Source organism: Drosophila mauritiana, chromosome 3L, assembly GCF_004382145.1.
Source record: "Drosophila mauritiana strain mau12 chromosome 3L, ASM438214v1, whole genome shotgun sequence".
NCBI classification, from domain to species: domain Eukaryota; kingdom Metazoa; phylum Arthropoda; class Insecta; order Diptera; family Drosophilidae; genus Drosophila; species Drosophila mauritiana.
This window is the reverse complement of record NC_046669.1, coordinates 3479769-3502652: the sequence shown is the minus strand read 5'-3', so window position 1 is coordinate 3502652 and position 22884 is coordinate 3479769. Positions and strand designations below refer to the sequence as shown.

At 40.8% G+C, this 22884-nt stretch overlaps 1 protein-coding gene and 1 non-coding gene across 6 annotated transcripts in view; both read right to left on the bottom strand.

The window, feature by feature from the left end:
- Positions 1–22884, bottom strand: part of LOC117141985 (cyclin-dependent kinase 14) — an 87527-nt gene that overhangs the window by 8287 nt on the left and 56356 nt on the right. For 3 of the 5 annotated variants that reach the window (XM_033305794.1, XM_033305799.1, XM_033305797.1), the window contains 4 exons: positions 16475–16666; positions 6839–6877; positions 1451–1668; positions 218–309 (listed from right to left, as the gene is read on the bottom strand). In XM_033305794.1, coding sequence (XP_033161685.1) covers positions 218–309; positions 1451–1668; positions 6839–6877; positions 16475–16666 — 541 coding nt within the window. The remainder of the gene's footprint in view (positions 1–217; positions 310–1450; positions 1669–6838; positions 6878–16474; positions 16667–22884) is intronic. The other 2 variants (XM_033305796.1, XM_033305798.1) reach the window with 1 other exon arrangement.
- Positions 1079–1143, bottom strand: LOC117142154. The gene has a single exon (XR_004459546.1). It is a non-coding gene; the product is annotated as a U7 small nuclear RNA (small nuclear RNA).

The following is a 22884-nucleotide window of genomic DNA, read 5'->3' as shown; positions in this document are numbered from 1 at the left end:
TCGGATGCACAAGGGAAACTAGCGAATAAATCAAGGCGAAATGACGACACACATTTTTTTGCAGCTCAAAAAAGCGAAATCCATTTTGATCGGGGTGTCCATCACAAACTTCAAGCTGAGCTATGCTGGCCATAATTTTTTATTTAACCCACTGACACGGCAACCCATTTTTTGGCGACCCAGGACCCCTGTGCTTTATTTTGGGTGCGGTACTCACTTGCTAAATCCTTTGTAGACCGTCGCATAGGACCCTTCGCCCAGCGGCTCGAGTTTAACATAGGCCTCCTGCTTGCCAAATGGGGAGTCGCCCTGTGGGAAAAAGGACGAAAAAAGAGAGGCAAACAAATGGAGTTGAAAAATGTATCATGTTTGTTAATTAATTAAGCAAAGTTAGTTTGGTGTGCGGTTCAGTTCGCATTACATTAGCGCGTGATGTAATCGGCGGGAATGAATGGAAAGCCACTTCGGAAAGCCACATGTTTGTTTTCAGTTTGTTTTTCAATTACGCTAAAGCTGCCGTTGTTTTCAGTAGGCATACGGGGGAAATTACTGTTTAATTAATTACTTAATATGAAGTTGGCTCTTGGAGTTAAAAGTTGTGTAAACTTGCCTTTGTTTTAATATGTTAAATTTAATTCTCTCTGCAAATGTTTGACAATATTTTTGACTTTTTAATTAATATATTAATATGAAGATGGCTTTTCGTCTCTCAGAGTAAACGTTTGCTTAAATGTGTTTGATTGCTCTTATAAATTATCAATTTAATTAATTTTCAGTATGCCTAAAAGTATGCAGTTATATTTAAAAATATAGAATAGTTCACTGTTTAACTGTAAAACTTTCGGATGGCGCCACCATAGCTGGATTGATAACATAAGTTACAAGTCCTCTTTATATACAAAATATGAAATCTTTAAAAAAATAATAGCAAAATATTCCAGACATTAAAATTTATTACTTCAAATTAAACCTTCAGAATACGTATGTATGTACATTCATTTTTATTACGACTTTTATTAAGTTAACTTTTCAGTGCTAAACACTAAAAGTCCTTAAATAAGTTAAAATTTATTAATCAACGGGAGCACTCAATGCCTAGACAAAGGGTCCCACCAAGACAAATTTCAAAGAGAATAAAAATTTTCAATGGCAAGCCGCGCTCTGCATAGTGAACTTCATGCCAGCGCAGCCAGAAGCAGTTGGGAATTATACAGACAGTAAGTGCGAGAAACCAGCGCACATATAAGTATGCTATTTGAAACGATAAAAGAATGCATTTCGAAAGTAAAGTTGACTGATTGGAATGCCGCAGTATGTAGGGCGTGAATAAATATATAAAATCTCATTAAAGGAACATATTTTAAATGGCTTTTTGTTAACTTTAAGCTAAGCTTTGCACGCAACTAAAAAACTGTGGAATCAAAGCATAGCAACCGTGAGCAATACTTACACCAAATGCACTGAATCGTTTCCGGCGCGGATGCGTTTCCTGTTTGTTCAGAAAGACCTCGGACTTGGGTCTGGGCGGCTTCTTGGGACGCATGACCACGTGCGAGTGGTACTTCATCTCCTCGCGGATGTCCTCGTCGAGCAACTTGCTGTCGGAGGACACGGAAAGCTGTCTCTGGACGCGATCGTGGTGGTCGGTGCTGTCCGTGCTGCGCCAGTCTGTAAATAGTGGGCGAAACAAAGCGGAAACGGAATGCTTGAGTAAAAGGCCACGACAAGCCGCTTAATGAGCAGCAGACCCACTCAAAAACCAAATTAGTGGCCCCGACAACAACCTACAAGTGAGTCGGAAGTGGATGGCAGCCAGCTCAAAGGACTATTTATGTACACTCCGTAAAAAAGGCTATCTAAAACAGAGTTCGCAGAGTGTTGCTCAAGATGCTGGCTGTCTTGAAGTGCAGCACTAAAATACCAGCTATTAACTTAAATGAGACAGTTAAGTATGTTTTAACTTTAATTTAAAAACTTTTACAATGAAAAATGTATGTTAGCATAATAATGTAGTGTAAATGTATTGTTAGTTCATCTTTGTTTGTAGCTTCGAATTATTTTAAAAATTAATCGAAGCTTCCATTCGAATGCATTTTTTGTCAGCGTAGGAAAATATTTGCGAGTTGAACATCGCATTTCTCATTTCCTTAATGAGCACAAAAGGTGAGCGGAGGAAAAGGGAAAAATTCCGTCAGCCAACTCATTATGCACATCATCAATATAATGAAGAATAAGGGCAGGAGAGTTGCCGGCATCTTTGGCCGAAATAAATCGAGTTTGGCCAACCTTGAAATGGCCGGATTGAATGAATGGGAAATCGGTCTGTGGAAATTGTGCCATGTTTACCTCAGCCTCGTTATAATAAAATGTTTCAAAAGCCACCGCAGCAGCTGGCGAAAGTTGGTCTAGGACAAAGTTTTGCGAGAACGCACAGGTGTGCTGCGTTGCCTGTCCAGGTGCAAAATCTGGGACTGGGTCACCTAGTAACCTGCTGATGATATTTCTTCATTCATTGACTTTGCGGGCGCCCTGGGTTTTGGGATTCCACCTTCGAGTTCACGCCCGCCCAGCTGCGCTCGCTGTTTGTTTGGTTTTCTATTTGAGCACTAATTACATTTTAAATTATGTTTGCTTTTCCCGCAGTTGCAGTTCGCAACGTAACCATGACTGACTTTTCCCGCTGGGCAGCGGGGCTGGCGCGGAAAATGGGCGGAAGTTTTCCAGCTCAGGTGCAACGGCATCATCTGCTTTCGTTTGAAATATTTATATAACAAAGTTGCAGCAGCGCGGCAAATTGCTTTGCTTAAAGAGATTGCTCTTAAAGATTGAAACTTTTGCCAGAGGAGACCCACAGACACACATAGCACTAGCACTGGCAATAGCACTAAAATAAAAACCAAATATCTTGAAATATTTTCCACTTGTGAATTCGCAACATGTTTCCCATTCGGCATTACTTTTTCGCTTATTTCTTTGCCGCCTTTCGCGCGCCTCCCGCCAAATCATAAAAAATTTAATATTCGCTCGCAAGATGTTCTTCCGGCCAGAGTTTCCTTATTCCTGTAGAATGCTTGAAAAATTACTAACATAAAAATTAAAAATTCAACAGCAGCTGATTGTAGAAAAGAAAACTTTCAGCGGCCCACTGAGAGCAATATGTTGAATGGGGAGGATTTTCCACGCGAGGAGGAAGGAAAAGCTGACGAGCTGCCGTTGAAAGATGATCCATAGACCAAGCACAGAAAGAAAATATGTGTTCAATAATTCCCCAAAAAGAATTCTAATGTTTACCATTACAAATATTGCTTTACAAGTTTACAAACAGCCCAGATTATTGTTCTGAAAATCTAGTTATTTTTAAAATAATCAAATTTCCTCTCAGTGTCTCGCGAAAGGATACACATCCTTAGCTCCGTATCCTATGTATGCTGACAGCGATTAAATGCGCAATATGCGCCATAAATGAGGCAAATAAAAGAAAAACTTCTATAAAACAGAATATATATTTCAAAATGTTCTCCTCTTTAGTCCTCAAATAGCTCCTTATTCTTCACATCTTGTCTAGTCGCTCGAGTGGAATGGCATTTGGCGTCGTCTCCTTTTCAGTCGTCCTGGCAAATCAGCGAAGGAGGAACAACAAACGACGGCAAGCATTTGATTTGCAAAATTGACTGAGCATTGGAAAAGTGCCTGTAAAATTGGAAAATGAGGACGAACTCAAAGGGGAAAGGGCGGAATATTCGCTGGCCCCCGTATAAAGTCTTTAAATTGAATTGCTGATGTGTGCGAGTGCCAAGAGCAGCCAGCAAATGTCAGCCAGCAAATATAGCTTTTTGGCAACGATAATTGGATGCTAGAGTGGCAATGTGAAAGTTGCCAGTTCTTGGCATGGATATTTTCGGGTCATCACGACTATTATTATTATTTCCATTATGCTTGGCTATAGATATCGATTTAGATATGGATTGTTAGCCGAATTAGGGCAGAAAATGAGCTAAAGTGCTTTAAAGGTTTTATTATTGTGTCTTGGCATGGTTATTTTCGGGGCATAAAAACTATCATTATGAATATGATTATTTTCCCTGGGTAACTCAAGGCATACTAATGTCATGGAGGGAGTTCTTCTCCTTAAAGGACGTGTGGAGCCCTGCTGGCTTCCTTATCTGTACCTGACCCACTTTGGTTTTATCTTCTTGCTGCTCCCTTAGTTACCTTTTGCCACACCCCATAAAGTTATTTAGTATTCCATTCTCTCTACTCAACTCTTTTTATCGCCCTCGCTGGCTGCTCCTCCCCTATATTATGTTTCAACGCCTTCGTATAAAGTTTTATTGCACTTCCCTTGCTCATGCATATCTTGTCACAAAAAAAGGATATAAATGTAAAAAATCTGTGACGCGAAAATCGTGAAATGCAAACAGAAATCAGTACTGGAAGCTGTCGCCAAAAAAAAAAAAGTGGAGGAACTAAAATAAGAGAAGATAAGTTGAGGGAAATTCGCTTGTAAAATGAAAACAATGAAAATTATGCAAGCGCATCAAGCAGAGCACTTGCACAAAAAAGATAAAAATAGCACCGTGGATTCCACGGAACTTCGGGGAGGCAGATGTCCGCGGAGGCTCTCGCTGATGTCTGGCGTCCTCCTGCCGCCCAGTTCATCTCGTCCTTCGGCCAGGGTCCCTTGTTGATGTAGTTATGCAAATGCTATGCAAGGATGTCACGTCCTCCCGCTGACTTAAAGCCGCGCACACATGGGACAAATACCAAGTGAGTGTGCCAGGGGAGCAGAGAGCTTTTCCCTGCTCCCACTTTACTTTGGTACACTGTGAGAAATGTTCTTAGAGATTGGTTTCTTAAGAACCTAACAAGAAGGTTTATTTCCTTATGTATATCTTTTTTAAAAGGTTTACCACAAGCAATTTGTCTAGACTTTTTAAATGAGATTTCAAACTGAAAGAACCAACTTAAGTTCTCCTTTCGTTTGGACCCAAAATTAAGCCATAGAAATGTTTCAAGTGTCCATTATTTGTTCCGAATGTGTGTGCTCTCTGTCTGCGGCCCCATCCGCTGTTGTCCTTTTGCATTATTGCATATTATTGTAATTTCTGTTTACTATTTGTTTTTGGCTTTGCAACAATATTTATGCCTCTCGGGCCTGTCTGGAGGCAGCATAAATGTCATAAAAAGAGCGAAATCACAGCGGCTTGTTGCATAATGCTGAGTGGGTCAGCCGGCAGCCACGCCCCGCAGTAGTGTGCCATAAAAAATCGTAAAAAATGTGCACATAAAAGTTTTTACTTTTCATTTGCATAAGGACACGGGGCAGGGGGAATCGGCAGGGGAGGCACCCCATTCCACCAAATAATATTGCTTTTTATGCATGTGTAACTGTATATATATATTGTTATTCATATGCGCGTGTCGAGCATTTGCGTAAAAATTTAATAAAGCTACACCCGAAACTCGACACTTCCGTTCCCTTTTCCTTCAGAGTTGCCCTGGCCAGGAAATGGCATTTTGATAGCAGCGATGGCAACTCTGGTTGGCCATCGACAACGAATTTCGAATTGCCGCAAAATACGGGAGTCGAAATTGGAGGCTCCCTATATTTTTTTACCCAAAAAAGGATGTATCCATGGGGTCTTATCTGGCGACATCTCAGTCCCCCTACTTTTTTACCCAACCCACACTCGCTGTTTATGTTTGTGATTTATTATTCAAGCAAGAAATTAAATTTTCTCTTTTTACTGCAGTCCAGCATCGAACTCATCCTTTTTCGCCCCTTCCCATCCACTGTCTGCCCGTTTTGGCATCGCTTGACAGCCCCTTAACCCCCTGTTGCCGATGCTTTTCCGTTTAGTGCCTAAATTTATTGTGTTGTTGTAGAATTCAATTACAATACAGGCAACGGAGACCAAACGGCGGCAGAGAGACAAAAACCGACTTGAAATGGGGGAGTTTCTGGAGTCTGCGGGGTTGACAGGATATGCAACGCTGCATCCTCAAATGTTTGCTTTCCATTTCCGAAGCCCCGATCACAAACTCAGTTAGAAATGCCTTATTAAAGTGAAATTAAATTGAATCTCGGATGGAAAATGCCAATGTTTAGGATCTAAATAAACTTTCCCATTTCGATGAATATTCATAGGCTTATTCATATAGCTTAAAACCTTTAAAAAATCTTAAATTTCACTGGTTTTGAATACTAAACTCAACAAGAAAACTTCGATTATGTTCAAGAACATTATAATTAAATAATTTTAAGACGGTCAAAACATTGGATAGCAGTTGTTGAAACGCTTCTTTCTGATACCAAAAATATCTTCTTGGTCTTTCGGAAACTTCATATTTGAATCTCCTCCCCCCTGTTTAGTATTCAAGATTTATAGGCGGCCACAATTCAATTACGGCGATGACAACCTTTTTCGGACTCAGAAGCAGACTGCATCCTTGAATCCTCGGATCCTTGAATCCTTCGCTAAGCCAATGGGCTTGTGCAAATGTCTCAATATGACAATGGCGGCCCGCTGCGTTTTGTCATTACTTATGGCTGTCGCCTGCAATCGTCCTTCCCCGACTCACTTTTATTGACAAAGGGATACGGGTCCTGCGAGCACAACAAGCTGACTGCTTGACATCTATTTTAATGACATTCTGAGAGCTTTGGCGCATAAAATATGGCAATTTAAATTGCTGTCCGAAGAAAACTATTAAAAGTCTGGAATATTTCCGGTGCGAGGAGAGGGAAAAACGGGTTAAAAGGATTCAGGACATGCTGTGCGCAAATGAGAATATTCAAAGTAACAGATTTAGGGGAGAGTAATAAAAAGCAGTTTACCTTGTGGTTTGTTATTATCATTTTTCGCAGACTCTTGTGCTAAAAATAAACAAAATAGAAAGAAATGGGGGGAAGAATTGTAAATTAAAAGTGTTTCATTCGAGCAAGCAGTAAAAAAGTTGGCAACTATAACTAGGTAAACAAGCATTAAAGTACAAGGGCCAAAAGCGGTTAAAAGTGCATTCAAAATAATTTATGGCTTAACCCAGTTAAGCTCTGCATATTACCCAAGAAAAAATCCACTTGGTCACGGAGTTTATCAAAATATGGTTCGCATTTTATGATTTACAATCAATTAAGTGTGTGGGGTTGCGATGTTTACGAGGGTTTTTGCCCTCCGAACTTTGTTGACAAATAAAAGCATAAATCGCGCGTAATAATTGGCCGAAAACAGGAAAAGCCAAGCCAGCGAAGGAAAGCACATTTAATGGCTTATACACAAGCGTATTGGACATGGTCAGGAAAAGAGGACAATAAAAGCCAACAAAACAAGGAAAGTAAGCAAGGAGCACATAAAAGTCGTTAAAAGATTTACTCTATTCCTGCTGAATACACTGAAAGAATTGAAACTGTTTAAGGAAACTGTTGTGCATAAAGTGTTTTGTTTATTAAATATAATGTGTGCTTCTATTATTTAGCAAGTAACAAGTATTTCTCTCAGTACACAAGTCCCGCTTATACGTATTTATTCCTATTTTCGCACTCTTCCTTTAGCAGCGAACTTTTCTCGTATGTTTTCGATTTTTATTGAATAAGGAATTGACATTTGATTAGAGATTTCGGTTTTCTTCTGGGACCTGTTCTAGTTTTTGGGCGTGAGCGCGTGTCTGGGATTTAAGCTGCTGTCCCTGGTGTTCATCACTTCCAATTACACTCTTATTTATGGCCAACGAAAAGTGCAGAAAAATGGCAAAGAAGCCTTGCCAAATTGATTTGTGCGTGTGGATTAACAAGGGTATTCCATTTCTGGTTGTTCAAGGATTTACCGAGAACTGATTTAGGTGCAGACTTGTCACTCGATGGAGTGTTTAATTACTCAAACCGATCGAAATACAAACGATTTCGGCTGGGGCAGCGTTTTCCAATTAAGCAGAGCAAAGGAAACCCAAAAGAGTGGCCAACGAACACGTACAAACAATTTTCAAAACGTGGCAAATTATTAATTGCTGACATTGAAGGTCCTTTTTTTGCGATTCTTGAATTAATTACCCACTCCCAAATGTAGTAACTCTATTAGTGCTCGAGTGGTGTACACACTTGGGAATGTGGCAGATTCAACACTTGAAACCATTCTTCGACGAAGAGCTTGCCACATCAATGGGTAAATCCCTCACAAAAGGCTCAAGACTTCACCAACAGACATCGACCACTTTGATGTTTTGTAATTAAGGCGAACAAATCCTTCCTCGTTCGAACTTTTCCTCTTTTCCGCACTTTTCCGCACGCCACATCCTGGCGAGACAGTCAGACAAACACACACGAAACTGTGTGTATTACTTAACAAATTACATACAAATTACTTTACTCCGTTTTTCTCTAAGGGGATGAGTGAAAATTTCCGCTTCACGAACAATGAAAGCGGAAATCGCTAAGCGATTATAAGGAATATTGACTAGAGACGAGACCTTATTTTACTCGCATTCCAGATTTAGATGAAATTTAATCATAAATAACCAATAACTTTCTTAGTCTTTTAAACATAAGTATATCTTATATGTTTTGCCTTCTTTAAAATCACGATACCATCTCTAATATATCGCCTTATATGCCGCCTGTCATGTCAAAATGTTTACTTTTGTTTTCCTGTGAGGAGGTTTCAACTTATTTTCCTTCACTTCTTAGACATTTGTTTGTAATTCGCAAACAAAAACAAAAAACAATTGGCGGCTCATCATTCATTATGTCATGAGTTTTTCGGTGGGGGATGTGGAGGCAAAACATATGACAGCATATTTGTCTGAGAAAAGTCAGCCCTTTCTTCTACGCAGACATTTAAATTGGCTACGGGAAATGCGCTCGGAAAAATCTGAAGGCACCCAAAATGCCACACAAAACTGACGTTGATGGTAATTAAAAGCGAGTGGTTTTCCTTTTAAAAGGGTTGAGTGGCGTTGGCCTGAAATGAAATTACTAACGGAAAATTAGCGGCATGGCACACATGGCGTATGCTTAATTTCCTGCCTTCTCCTTTGTCCTTCTTTGCAATGGCAAAGCGCTGCAAATTATGCTCATCATTGTGACACAATTAGCGGGGCGGCAAAAGCGGTAAAAGCTGCACAAGCGGCAGCGACAGCAGCACCGCCTTGCAACTTAACCCTAACGGATGTCGACGCGTCGTCCTGCGGTTTGGTGGCAACTCTGGACAGCTGCACTGCGAGAACTGTTATGCAAAAGGCTGGTAAAAAGGAGCTCTTGTGCAGAAAACCGAAACAAATATAAGCGAATAAATATTTTAATAAGTATATTTTCATGCAGTTGCAGTGAAGAATTCTGAATTGTGCATTATCTTAAAAAAAATAAGTTTATTTGGGTACATATTGTTATGTTTCGCAGTGCATTAACAGGAGACAGGAGAGGCCAGGATATTCTAGGCTAGGCCACTGCGCACACACTGCAATTTAGCCATTTTTCTATGAAAGTCATTTCATGCATGCGGAATTAGTTTATGTGCGCAATTTCAAAAGAAGTGCCACAACGAGGAAAAATGGCAGTGGAAGTGGGAAATTTTCACACTAAACGCCGCATATTATGCTACATTGTTGCTGGGTGTGAGGCGGCCCAAAAGAAACGGGAAGAGGAAGTGAGAATGCCCTAAAAATATTTTGAGGTATTTCCGGCGCGCCAAAGGAAGAACCAAGAAAAACTTCCAACTGGGAATTTTTAAATTAAACATCCCGAGCCAATCTATTTTTTTTCCGCAAGCCAGATTAATTCCAGCCAACTTCGTCTTGACCAGACCCCCATATCAAATTGATTTGTCACAAATGCTCCATCAGAGTAGATTTACAACCTCAATTTGTCGTCTATTTACTGGCCAGTCTTGCCCAGACTCCTTGGACGTATCGGAAATTGCACAATAGAAGTGAAATGAATTGATTCCTAATGCGATTCCCTAGCCACAGACCCAGTTTTTCAGGTTAAACGAAGAGGTGAAAACTTGGAAGATATAAAGTGCGGTAGCAACAGGAAGCCAATTTATTTGCAGTTGCCAACTGGCTCGACTCCTCCAGTCCTTCGTTCAAGCACATATTAATAAGCAATAAAACGGATTTTTCCTTTCATTTCGCCGGGAAGATAAAGATTTATCAATAATATTTTTACAACTGCTCGTAAAAAAATTAAGGGCCATGAAAAAAACAGAGCTGCTTGAGTAATTGAAAACGCTGGCTGGCTTTCGTTTTAATTAACTTCAAAAGGTTTGCTCAATAAACAAGCCCCAGAGGCACATACTCCATAGCATGTAGTGGAAACCCTTCTTTACCATCAGATTTCATCCCAGTTATTGGCCACTGATTTGCGGCAACTGCAAACAAAAGGCGGTAGGCGTGGCCACTGCAATATATCATCCGTTGTTTGTCATTCCGTGCAGACGGCAAAAAGAGGGAAAAAATGATATATACGCAAGTGCACAAAGCTCCCGACGGATTCTCGTCACATATGAAAACGCCGCATTGTTTGCCCACTGCGAATCGCTCAGAAAATAGCGAAAATAGAGTAGAGTTGCTGGCCAATAACACACCGAGCTATTGAGCGTACTGGGATTGAGTTTCCCACAAAGGACACACGTAGACAATTCTAGCCTACAAAGCGGGAAAATTCAAAAGAGATGTTGGGTCAGTAAATAGGCCTCGGCTTCTATTGGGAAGCACTCTGGGGATTGAAGTACAGATGATTGATCTACAGGACCCGCAGGATTACGGGAACTACGAAATACCCTTTCATTCCTTCCAAAGTCGTTCAATACAATGGGAATTTGCCAATTAACTAGCACCACATACGAATGTAAAGTACCACATTTCCTAGACTAAAACTCACAGGCCATTAAACCACAGAAATCGATATCAACAGATAACAGGTCAGAAATTGAACAATACATACGGCAACTAAGGCAATTCCCTCGCTTATGTAAATGTAACCACACATTTAATGATAAAATAATTGACGGTTGATTGATACGTTATTGCTGAAATCAAGAAACTCAGCTTGATTACCCCATCGCAAATGGACCAACAGCCTATTGCCTATCCCATTCCAGAACTCAATCATCCAGCGAATGGTTCCATCCTCCTCGGCAAACCAGAGAGCCCCATTCCTGTGGCCTTTGCTCTGCGAAATGTAAACGACAATCAACTTGAAATGCAGCCCTCCAAAAACGTAATGGGAATAATTTGCAGCAATTTCATTCGAAAAGCCTCTCCTCACACAGGATACAAAACGCACACACACGCACACCGAACACACACACACGCTCCCAGTCACGTAAATGACAATCAAAATTTGAAGTAGTCTGTGTGGCAGGAAGGAAACGGAAACGCTGGCTGACCAAATGAAATGCGTAGGCCATAGGTAAGCCAGTGGGGATAAGCCGACGAAGGCTATAGCCGTGGCTATATGACTATGCGGGCATGGCGATGCCCCAAGGCTGTCACATTCAACACACACAACGAACGTTATCTGTTCCGAAGGCCAGGACAGGCATATGACGAGCGGTTAGCAGGGGGAGCAGGGGGAATCTGTACAGAGACCAGGAGGATGTACTGAAAAATCTAGTCAGTCATTTAAGTAGAACAACATTCTCTATAAATAAAATTTTTAATAATTCATTACTTAGTAGTTGCCAAGATGCACTAGGAAACCCTAACGAATCAAACTGAAAACGTTATCGATTGGGGTCAATCCATATTTTATATTAAACAAATTAATTATTAATTTCTATATTATTTGCAGTCATGTTTTTCGCTCACTGCATAGGCCAGGAGGTGGAGTCTCGGCCGGCTTTTCCCTGTGGACCAATGCCCAAATGCATGGGAATGTGAGCCTGCGAGTGTGTTTGTGTATCGATGTGGACAGCCACATTTGCAAGTTGCTTATAATTTACGCACACCTATGAGATAACTGTGTGTTTGTAGAGCTGGTGAATCTGCTTCAAGGATATCAGTTGGCACACACACAAAGAAAGGCCAACCTTTAGTTACAATTTGGCCACAGCCCAAAAGCAAAATTCCTCCCCGAAGCATCCATCCCCCACCCAAACACTTTATCATATTATGAATCCTAATTCCGTTTTTGAGGTTCGGGCTTTGAGGGCTCATGACCCGAGGTCCTTCGATGACGTTATGGATACTTCAGCTGTCAGTCAAAATGCGCGCTGATTGCAACTGAAATGCCCTCCAGTTATCCTAATTCTCATGATCCCATTTGAAGAATACACGAAGAAAAAAATAACGAACATTACCGCGTTAAATAATTAGAAAATTCTTGTATAAAATATCAAGGTTTGAATAATTGCAGAACCCATAAATAACTGATTAATAAAACACATTCCCAGCGATTTTTATTGTTCCTTTTTTTCCAGTGCACCCTCATCGCTTTAAGTAAAACCTTTTTAGGCTTTCTTGTCCATTTTTTGTTGTTTGTTCGCCCATTATTATTTTTATGGTATCCTTTGGTGTTGGCCAAGGAATTTATAATGACAAGCGAGAATTTTAATATTGTGCCACTTTCTTGGACCAGGGGGCGTGGCACCGCCCATGGGGCATTGTTAGCCACAGCAAGATGCAATAAAATAGAAATACTCATCAAACCCACGGGGGTGATGTCTGGCCACTATTAAAAAGTTTTCCAGCACATTTTCAGGAACCGCCCTTCGGTTAACGAATAATAAAACGAAAAAAAAAAATGCATAAAAAAGGATGTTCGCTGTGCTTCAAGTTGGCCATAATGAGCTTAGTATGCATAAAGCGGCGAATTGTCAAAAGATATTTTCTGGACAATTTTCTTTTTTCGTCATACGAACGGGAAGCGGGGTTATATAGGGAGTGGGACAATGGCGAAAATTGCCAGTGGTAAGCCAAAAGTTGGTGGGGCGTGGCTTGACTGTGGATTATTATAAAGCTTTCAAGTTTTCAAAGAAAATTGATTGCATTAGCTAAGGGGGCGTGCGACAAAAATAGGGTAAAATTCATAGACACGATATTTGAGTTTATGCTACATATATATTTTAAAGAGTTAAAACAGGCTGATTTCCCTGCATAAGAGGATTGCAGGATTGGAAAATACTAAGTTGGCAGCTTCAAAGTCTGCTTTACACATCGAGTGGGCAGCACCTTGGTATAGTACTTTTCTATGACTGGGAGTGTAAAACATTTTTTAGGTCTGAACTTTATGCTCATCTAAAATTTCAACGTAAATCATGTTGGCACCCCCATGCTCAGATAATGAATTCAGTTTGCGACTCAAAGAGTTGTTATACTTGTGCATTTGCCACAGTTATCCAGTGTGGCAGCTCTCTTTTAAACAAGCCAATTAGCAAACTTTTCATTTATCAAAGCTGAAAAAAAGCCTTTGGCCTTTTGATAAGCTCACACTCCTTTCTTTCAGCCCCAATTCTCCCACACTTTTCCTACAGACGTCATGCAAATGCTGTGTAGTGGTCGGAAAAACACTCGGAAAAAGGGATGGAGAAAAATCAAACGGAGAGAAAAATGTGGACCGCAAATTTTCCATGTCATTGCATAAGTCGCTTCATTAGCCCAACCAAAAAACGACCGAAAACCACAAAAAAATCGTCTCAGGCAAAATGACATCAAACAAAAAGGAGAAACCAAAGGAAAAGACAGACAATTTTACAACCAAAAAAATTAAGTAAATCATTAAAACAGAGAGAATGGTTTTCAAATGCGGCGGAAAAAACAAGTCAGCCAAGGCGACATCTTTTTGCTTCGTTAATAAACTGCAACGATTCTGACAGGGGGTGGAGGTTATGACCTCAAAGGGGTGAGTGGGTGGTGGGTGGTTGGGTTGGAAGCCACAAGAAAGACGCTGCCTAAACCGCAAGGCGTCGGGTAAATTCTGTGCAGGGATTCCGGTTGCGGCTGCCAGTTAGAATTTTAAAATGAACCGCAAGAAAGACCCCTAATAGACGTGGAAGGTATAAAAAGCACGCCGAAAATTGTCAAAGGGTTGTTAAAAAAAAACAGGGTAACACCGCCCTCACAAGACACGTACACGCAACAAAGTGAAACAAAAAGATTTACTTTAAGTATTTTGCCAATAAATTTAAATCACAGACAGTTCTCCGAGGAGCTAAAAAAGGGTGGCTGAAAAAATGGGAAGAGGTATCCTTTCTCAAGGAAGCGGCATTAAAAACGAACAAACAAACAAACGCACAGGATCCTGCGAGTCAGGGCACAAAATAAAAATAAACAAAGCTCAAACGACGAAGGATGGCAAAAGAAAGCGCGTCAGAAGCCAAATAAAGCGTTAAAAGGATTTATGCGCAAGTTGAGTAGAGTTTATACAAGGACCTTCTCTTTCACCCTATAAAAGTAGCTTACAGGTGGAATTACAAGCCTTTAAAAAAATCCAGCGGCCCGAAAAAAAAATGATTCACACAATTTATCACCGACTTCAAAGCCTCTGCGACTTCTTTTCCCGGGCAAATTAAATTTATTCTTTATATTTATGCTTCACGCATAATTGTAAAACATGATTTACCATCATTGTCGGGGTGCTTTTAACAGCTGTATGCGAATTCTTTTTGGCCAATATGTTTTCGAAATTTTACACAGCAATGTTCGCATAATTTGCGCATATGAACAATAATCTTTTGCGAAAGCGTTGAACATAAATTGTTCATATCCTGCGCTTCACCCCCTAAAATGGCAGCCAGCGTTGTTGTTTTGCTAAAGATAACTTATAAATCATGTAATCAGAACAGCAACAAAAAAATGGGAACAGCATGAAAAACTGAAATTGCTTTTTGCTGATAGGAAAGGGGCTGGAAAATTCCGGGCGAAGGGAGGTAGGATGTCCTGTGCTAACTGTGGAGAGTTTTCTCTGCTGCCTTTCAGAACTCTGTAATTTATTGTGCGTTACATAACTTTATGATTGCGTGGGCAGTGGGTGGCTTAAAAAAACTTTCCGGAATTGATTTTGATAGATAAGGGAATTATAAAGTTGCATCGATAGTTTTGCAAATTATTATTATGACAAAATAATTGCAAAGTTAGCTATTGTATTATTCCATTTACTTAGTAGTTAAGTGTGAAAATTAACTGGGAAATGAAATTATACAACTGCTGATAAAATCGTTTAGAGTAGTTTACCAACTTAGTAAATAACTGAAACTAAAAGCACTCTAGTCAAGACCGCCACAGTAAACACTTTCCCCGCCCTCTTCCAACCTTAGAAATGCACTTCCCTTTCACTGAAATAGTTTAACGACTTTGTTTCACGATAATCCGAGCAATGTACCGATGGAATTCAATGTCAGAAGACATAACTTGGTGGAAAGGCGGTAAGCCGGGGGCCAAATGCTCTTCCATGGCAGTGAAACAATAATGGCATTGAGTTTAAAGCCCGGAAAAGATATATGGAGCATGCACAATTTCCATTTGGTTATGAATAATTCCCTTGTTGCTGTGCACTTGTTTGTTAATATTTCCATTTCCGCTGTTTTATGGCCCGATTCCGAAAGGCCTAGACATCGGGAAGACAAAGGGTACACGTGCATATATAATACAAGGAGGTACAAAATGGAAGTATATTCGAGTTGAGTGCCCCGCTTTACAAGGACAATAACAAGGAGCAACAGCTTCAAGAGCACGAGCAACAAATGAAGCCATTACATTCACAGGCTTATCGGCAATGTCAACGAGTCTACCTCGCTTTTTGCCAACTCCACAACAACCATTGTTAGCATAAAATTGCAATTTACAATTATGAGAAAAACAGCAGCGAGGAAAATGATGACAGAGGGCCTCGCTTATCTGCGGAAATTCTCGCTTAGATAAGCTCAAACGGCGAAATGGAACAGAAAGAACTTGTTTGCATTAGCTAAATGAGACAAAAATTTGATAAATTACTAAAGAGCGGGGGCTACACAGGGAGAAAATATTACACTTACACACTTATTAATGAAATAAAACAATTGCTCTGATATAGATTGAGCATAAATGCGACACATTTATTCTGTGTGTACAAAAAATAAGGTTAAATCGAAGTAAGGGAATTCCCAGTTGCAACATGGGGAATGAGGAAAAGTCGGGAAAATGTAACTTGCTTCCATAATTAGACACGCTGCTCACACAAGATGGAGGCATAAATTATTGCCAGTCAGTCTGGGGGAAATGTGGAGTGTGAGGGACTTGGCATCTTATCATTAAATTAGTTTCGGTGGAGGAGGGCAGCTTAAATGAGAGATTATTGCACAAGCGGGCGATAAATTACGCAAAGCCTTATGAATGAGGCCTAAATTCGCTTGAGTTTTGGCCAGATTGCCCATAGGATAGATATAACAATCAAGTAAAAGTGAAAGAAAATATGCTCTTCGTTCCATACTCAAATAGCCTTTGTAGCATTATTTTAGAGCCAAGTTAGGCATCGATATTATATAGAAATAATTAAAGAACTCACCTCCATATCTGCAATTTGTCTTGTCAGCGGGTATATTGCCATTCGGTTCGAGTCGGTCCAAGTATTCCTCCGAATTGTAGCCGTTGTATGGAACTTTGTTACCGTGGTTGTGGTGCCCGCCATGTCCACCGCGATGATGATGGTGGTGGTGATGGTGGTGTGTCGACTCGTCGCCATCTTCGCGGGAAATTGCTGCAAGCAGGGAACAAAGGAAAAGCCACAGTTTAGTTCGAGTTCTCTTCAGGTTCAGGTTCGGCTTCGTTCTCCCGGGGAAACTCTGCCCTAATTAAATTACCGAGTCCGGCCATTGAGATGTCAATATCCATAAACGCTCAAGTGGCAGGAAAGCCACTTCAGTTTTTCGGCCCACCCACCAAACTTCACTTTACAGTTTTCACCCTTCGGGCCATTAGCTTTGACAGTGAGCTGTAGGTGAAAGAGGAGCGGAGGAGTTCGGGTCTCAGGATGCCAATCAACGCCTACTGGACAGCCTCCCTTTTTTCGGGTCAATATGCCAAGCTCTTTGTGGTCTGTGGCTGTGAAACCACCGGATTGTGGTCCTCTCTTCCTGACTCCTAGCCCTGACTGAATCTGACTGAATCTGACATTTGCTGGCCGATGTTTACATTTTCTTCCAATCAACTTGAGTATAGTGTGAAAAAATTACGGAAAATATTCGAAATCTTTGCCTAAGAAAATAATATTTGTTTAGTTATTTAAGCTTTAAGAGCGGTTTAAACCAAACACCATTAATAGTCACAGCTCATAAAGAATGGAATGGGGATAAATGGTCAGGCGTTTGTGGATGGGTGTTCAGGGCAAACATCGAGGGTATTTTCAATGTGCCGAATATGCAAATGAGTTCAGGACGACGACGAAGCTACTGACAAACAAAAGGCGAAAAAATTGGCTAAGCTTTTGTACAAATTTATATGGCAGCGGCGAAAAAAAGGACGCGAAACGGTTGAAATCAGGAAGGACACTGGAGAGGCGGTACGCGCCGCTTTCTGCCTTCCAATTTCTAAAACGGAAACACAAAAGGCTGAACCAGCAGGGCCCTGTTGGCCAAGTTTACCTGGTCTGAACATCCCCTCGACGGAAAAAAGAGGAAAACGCGAAGCGAGTCAAACGGAAATTGGTTGGATATTAGCTTACCGCCAGCATAGCACAGCACACACATGCAAATCCTTTTTTCGGGCGTCCTGGTGAGCCTGCAATTTGCTAACGATATGCATACAAGTGGGCGTGCCAGAGTCGCCAAAAAGGGAGTCGAAGAAAAAAGCAAGAGGATTTGCCCGGCAAAAGTCAATAAATTGTAATCAAGTCGAGTGAGGCGACACAAAGAGAGTAGCTCGAAAAAAGCTTCGATTCCTCATTTCTTGCACTTCCCACTAATGGCCATCAATGACCATCATCTGGCAGCCGAAAAAATAAATTATGGCAAGGCATAAGCTGCGAGCCAAGGCGGCCAATATGTTTAATTAATAGCCAGGATAAATATGCAACCCAAGGGAGACTGAAACACAGAAGTTCCACCCCTGTCCAAATGAATGATGTCACCCACCACAAATCACAAAATTACCGCAAATCGTCTCTACAAATAAGCAATTTATTTGCCAAGTCAACGGCGGAGTGTCCAGAATGCAATGCGAAGTGCCCCAAAATCATCATTCTATGGTCTGGGGCAAAGAAATCTCATAAAGTTGTGCCAACACACGCCGGAAAAGTGGCCGGAGCTGGAAATGTTGGAGTTGGAAATGTTGGAGCTGGGAATGTAATCAATAAAATATGTTCACCATAAAGTAGAAACCAAAAGGGAGTTGGTTGATTTTTTGAAAGGCGGGGGATGCTACAGTTGCGTTCAGAAATATAGAACTAGTGAGATATAATGTGAAAGGGGAATAAATCGCAGCACTTTTGACGCCACTAATGAAACATATTTTTCTTTACAATGCGTTTTGTTCTATCATTTCATCCATGACTGTATGCACATTATGCAACGCCACCGCAAAACCCAAGTTGCCACACAGCATTACATCAACTCTGGTTATGTTCTTCCCCCGAATTTATGGACCACACTCTTTTCGGTCGGATTGCCAGGCCAAAAAGATGAAATGAGCATTATGTGGCAGTCAGGTTGGCTCCAGTGCCAAAAGGATATCTCAACTTTAAAAGTTCTCTAAGCAGAGAGACCTCGGGTGATTTAAAGTCCGACACCCGACAAATACCGCTGACGCATGAGTGACAGGACATGGCGAGAACACAAAACTTGGACATTGGCAGGACCCCAGAAAAGCCAATTGCACAAAGCTCGCAAATTGCAAGCATCGCAGGAAAAACAGAAAGACATGGGGCTAACCGAAAGGATAGAGACAACAGCAGCGGCCAAATTAAATCAAAGCAAAGCCACAAAAAGAAAAAGGCCAGCAGAAACGAAGAAAAAGTGCGGAAAACTTCATCGAGAAAATGCAATAAATTTGCAAGGATCTGAGCAAAGAGAGAGAGAGAGGAACATGTCAGAAGGAACAGAGATATATGGTTAGAAAGAGAAGGCGAAACAAAACCTATCATGCCTGAGGCGCATGAAACTCGTTTCTACTTTCGCCCCAAAGGACTTAACGGGTACTAAAACCTAAAAAGCGCCCGAAAACTTCCAAAACTCAGAGAGTGTTGAGCTGGCAAAGGATTGGGAACCTTAGAAAGCCATAAAAAGGGATAGTGGCAAAACGTTCGATGATTATGACGAGCCGACGGGTAATCAAATGGTTAGGACTCAAACTGAAACGAGTTTATGCGATAAGTTTGCCACTAGACGATAGAGCATGCACTTGGAAAAATATAGAAAAATAGAGAACTACTTCAACATTTGTTGCTATGAATATAAGGACTTTTGTTGGTTAAATACCAACTATTTTTTTTTCTCTGCAACTACAAAATCGCCTTTTCCGGATTAGACCCCACTCAAACCCACGCTGACCAGTAGTAACTAACGCAGGCAGCAACGCAGACAATAGACGAAATCAGTAATTTATCCTTCAAATTGGCCACCGCAGTCGAAAGGAGCAGACAAAGCCAAATCCAAATCCAATTGAATACGGGGAATCCGGAATCCGGCATCCCGAGCTGATGTGACACTTCAAATGCTGACAAAATACATCGCATTAACGAAGCTTCCTTCGCAGAATCGGGACAATGGAAGCGGGCAATGCAATTTGCCGAGTCAAATTAAATGTTAAATTTCGAGGGATTGCACTCTGTGTGACTGATGTGGTTGTGCAATTAAGGCTTTTTGCAATTTAATCAATTTATCAATTAAGCACAAAAAAAATGGGGGGCCCGAGGACGACATTTTCAGCTGCTCGTTTCTCTTTCTGTTCTTGGTTTTTTCAGTTTTAAGCTTGCAGATTCAACTTTAAAAGGCAATTTCATTAGCATTTCAAAGTGCCGCTTGTGGGTCCTTCCCCCCTCCTCCTCCCCTTTCCCATTTCCAGCCATTTTCCCAATGTGCCGGCGAACAGAGTCAATAATGTTGTTAATTGCCCTCCTCCAAGTGGGCGTGGTCTTGTTGAACAATGCTGTTGCGCGCCGGCAATTAACTTTTGTAAATAATGCATAATTGTCGAGCAGAATGTGCAAAAAGTAAAAATAAAAACAGGGAAACAACGGGTGGATAAATATAAAAAATAAATATACATAATCAAGTACAGCAGCGTCCAATGAACTGTTTAAACTTTAAACTACTGGATTTGGGGGGGGGCATCGGGGGCTTCTCGGTTGATCAGTCTGCCGAGTTCAATTGAATCAGTTGGCCAGACGGGTTGGTTAATTGTTTAAATGATTTGCATTTCGAGAACAAAAGAAAGATGCCAGCAGGGCGATGGAATGCGCCAAGGTAGGAGAAACATTAAAAGTCGTTTATTCTTTCAAAAGTATATTATATTTTAATATAACAAAGTTATCGCTTTCAAAGCGAATCACCCCCACCTATTTCGATTAGCTTTGCTAGCCATTTAAATATTTTTTTATTTTTTTTTGCATAGTTTGCATGCTGATGAGCTGATGAGAAGTGCGAATGGATGGGGCATTCACGACAACGATGGCTGTGAACTTTTTAATTTAATTAATAGAAGCGCTGCCGCACCAACAAAAACAACAAGGAACGAAAACGAGACAGACGCCCTGGAAAAACAACAATATTAACGAGTGAAAAGCCAAGGCATTGAGTTACACAAAGTTAAGGGGAAGTCGGGGAAATAAGTTGGAGGGGGTAATCAACTAAGGTGGGCGCAGGTTGCCATGCCAACGCTCTCAAAACTTATTATTAATTAAGAAAAATTCCTGCAGACGGGGCGTGTGGCAATTTATGGATTTTAAGGATTTAAGGAGACCAGTTTTTGGTGGCACACCGCAGAAATGTCAACCGCTGAACCATTCCAGATGTGGTTGGTTACACGGAGAAAATAACTATACAACATAATTTATACGAGATGTGTAGACTTCTATTAGATTTAATTATTATTTACTTCTAGTATTTATTTTTTCCTGTGTTGTCATAGTTGTGGCTCCCATTTGCTCTCTTTCCACACGATTTTCTTCACTACACAATTAACTTTAATGACTGTAAAAAGAGCCATGTACCGAGGCACTTAAGTGGGGAATTTTTGGTAGGGGAGCGCAGACAGCAGACAGTTGAAATTGTAAAATTGTTTGTGGCATTAAGTGCGGTTAAGTGGTTTTCCCAAGGTGTCCTGTCGTCTCCGTTCAAGTTGATTCTTTTTGACAGAAATTGAAATTTACAACAGGCTTTCATACCTCGTCGTCTATTCGCACATCAAAGTGAGTTTAAGTCAGTTGCCAGAAACCGATTTATGCTTTTGTCAGCTGCATTTGAATTGGAGTTTAGTTGGCAGCGCCCGAGGCACCGAAAAAGGTGAGCAAAAGAAATCAACGACGACTTGTAAATCTTGGCCAAACAAGTTAACACTTCTCCAGGACTTTTTCGGAAAGAAGTGAGGGTAATGCGGAGTTAGACAGCCAGACAATCAGACAGGCCCGTCGGCTATATAAGAAGGATTTACCAGGAGCGAGGACTTGGCGACACAACAACTGGCAGAAGGTTCAAATACCCGACATCGAAAAGGCGCAAAATACACATATTTTCCTTCCATTGTTGTTGAACGTCTGCAGATACCCTGTAAAATGGGAAGGATTACTGGGACAAAAAGGCCAAAGACGGCAATCCCATATGGGATGAAAATATCCAACAGATTGATATACACCATGTTTATGATTGATTTTACTTCGGTTTTCTATAGTTTGCAGTCTTAAATATCTTTGGAAGAGTATTTTCTGTTCGCCTTGAACGAAACCCCTAACCCACAAGAACTTCATCCAATTCCTGTCAATTGAACACGCAACATTTGGGGTCTGAAAAGGATATCCATTGGCAAATAAAATATTTAAGCCAAACATTGCGCCAGGACATGGCCAAATTGAAGGCTCAATATGGCCAACTTTTCCACACTTGCCAACTCCTCGTTTCGTCTGAAATTTCCCCATCCTTGCCACTAAACCGTTTTGCAAAAATTGTCAGAGGCCTGTGGCAAACTTATCCTTTGCCATAACAAATAAGAAAAGAGGAACCGAGCCTTTTTGACAAAAATCAATAAATATTTGAGGAGCCGGAAGGCAGAGAACAATCCTCGAGATTGCATTTAATTTAAAACTCATAAATACGAAATGCGCTCTCGCCGGCTTGATAATCATAATAAAACTGTGAACAAATTGCAAAAGAGATTGCTGTATGGCGAACAACAATTTGTCTGAACGTCTCTCCTTCTGCCAAAAAATCAAGGATGAAATGTTATGGAAAATTATTGAAAATATCCCAAGTGTAATTGAGTGTTAAATGCGACTCTCATCGTTCGTGTTCAAGTCATCCAAATGTCAGCAGGAAATAATTAAGAAAATATTTAGCCAGTTTCATTCGAGGCAAATTGAAATTGTTCACAATACCCGAAAAGGGGGTAGCACCAAAGAAAACTCTTGCAGTCAGCAGACACAATTGCCGCTCTACTTGAGACACTATTCCCAATGTCGGATGAGTAATATAATAGCTCCCTTACTGTCTGTTAACTTGGCAGATGAGCATGCTCCAGGATTTCATTTGTTGAAGGCTTCAGCTTCAACTTCAACTTGACTTAAACTTCCCCCACTTACGCATATTTTAAATGCACAAAATATGCTCGAAAGGATTGTGAGGCGAACGGGGATGGCTTTTCCTTGGATAACATTTTTGCAGCAATTTAATTTGCTCCTTTGCATAACAATCAGCGGGGAGCATTTCCAGCAAGGGATAATCAACGTTTTCACTCATTATCATTATCAAGTCGCTGACTTTTCTCCATCTC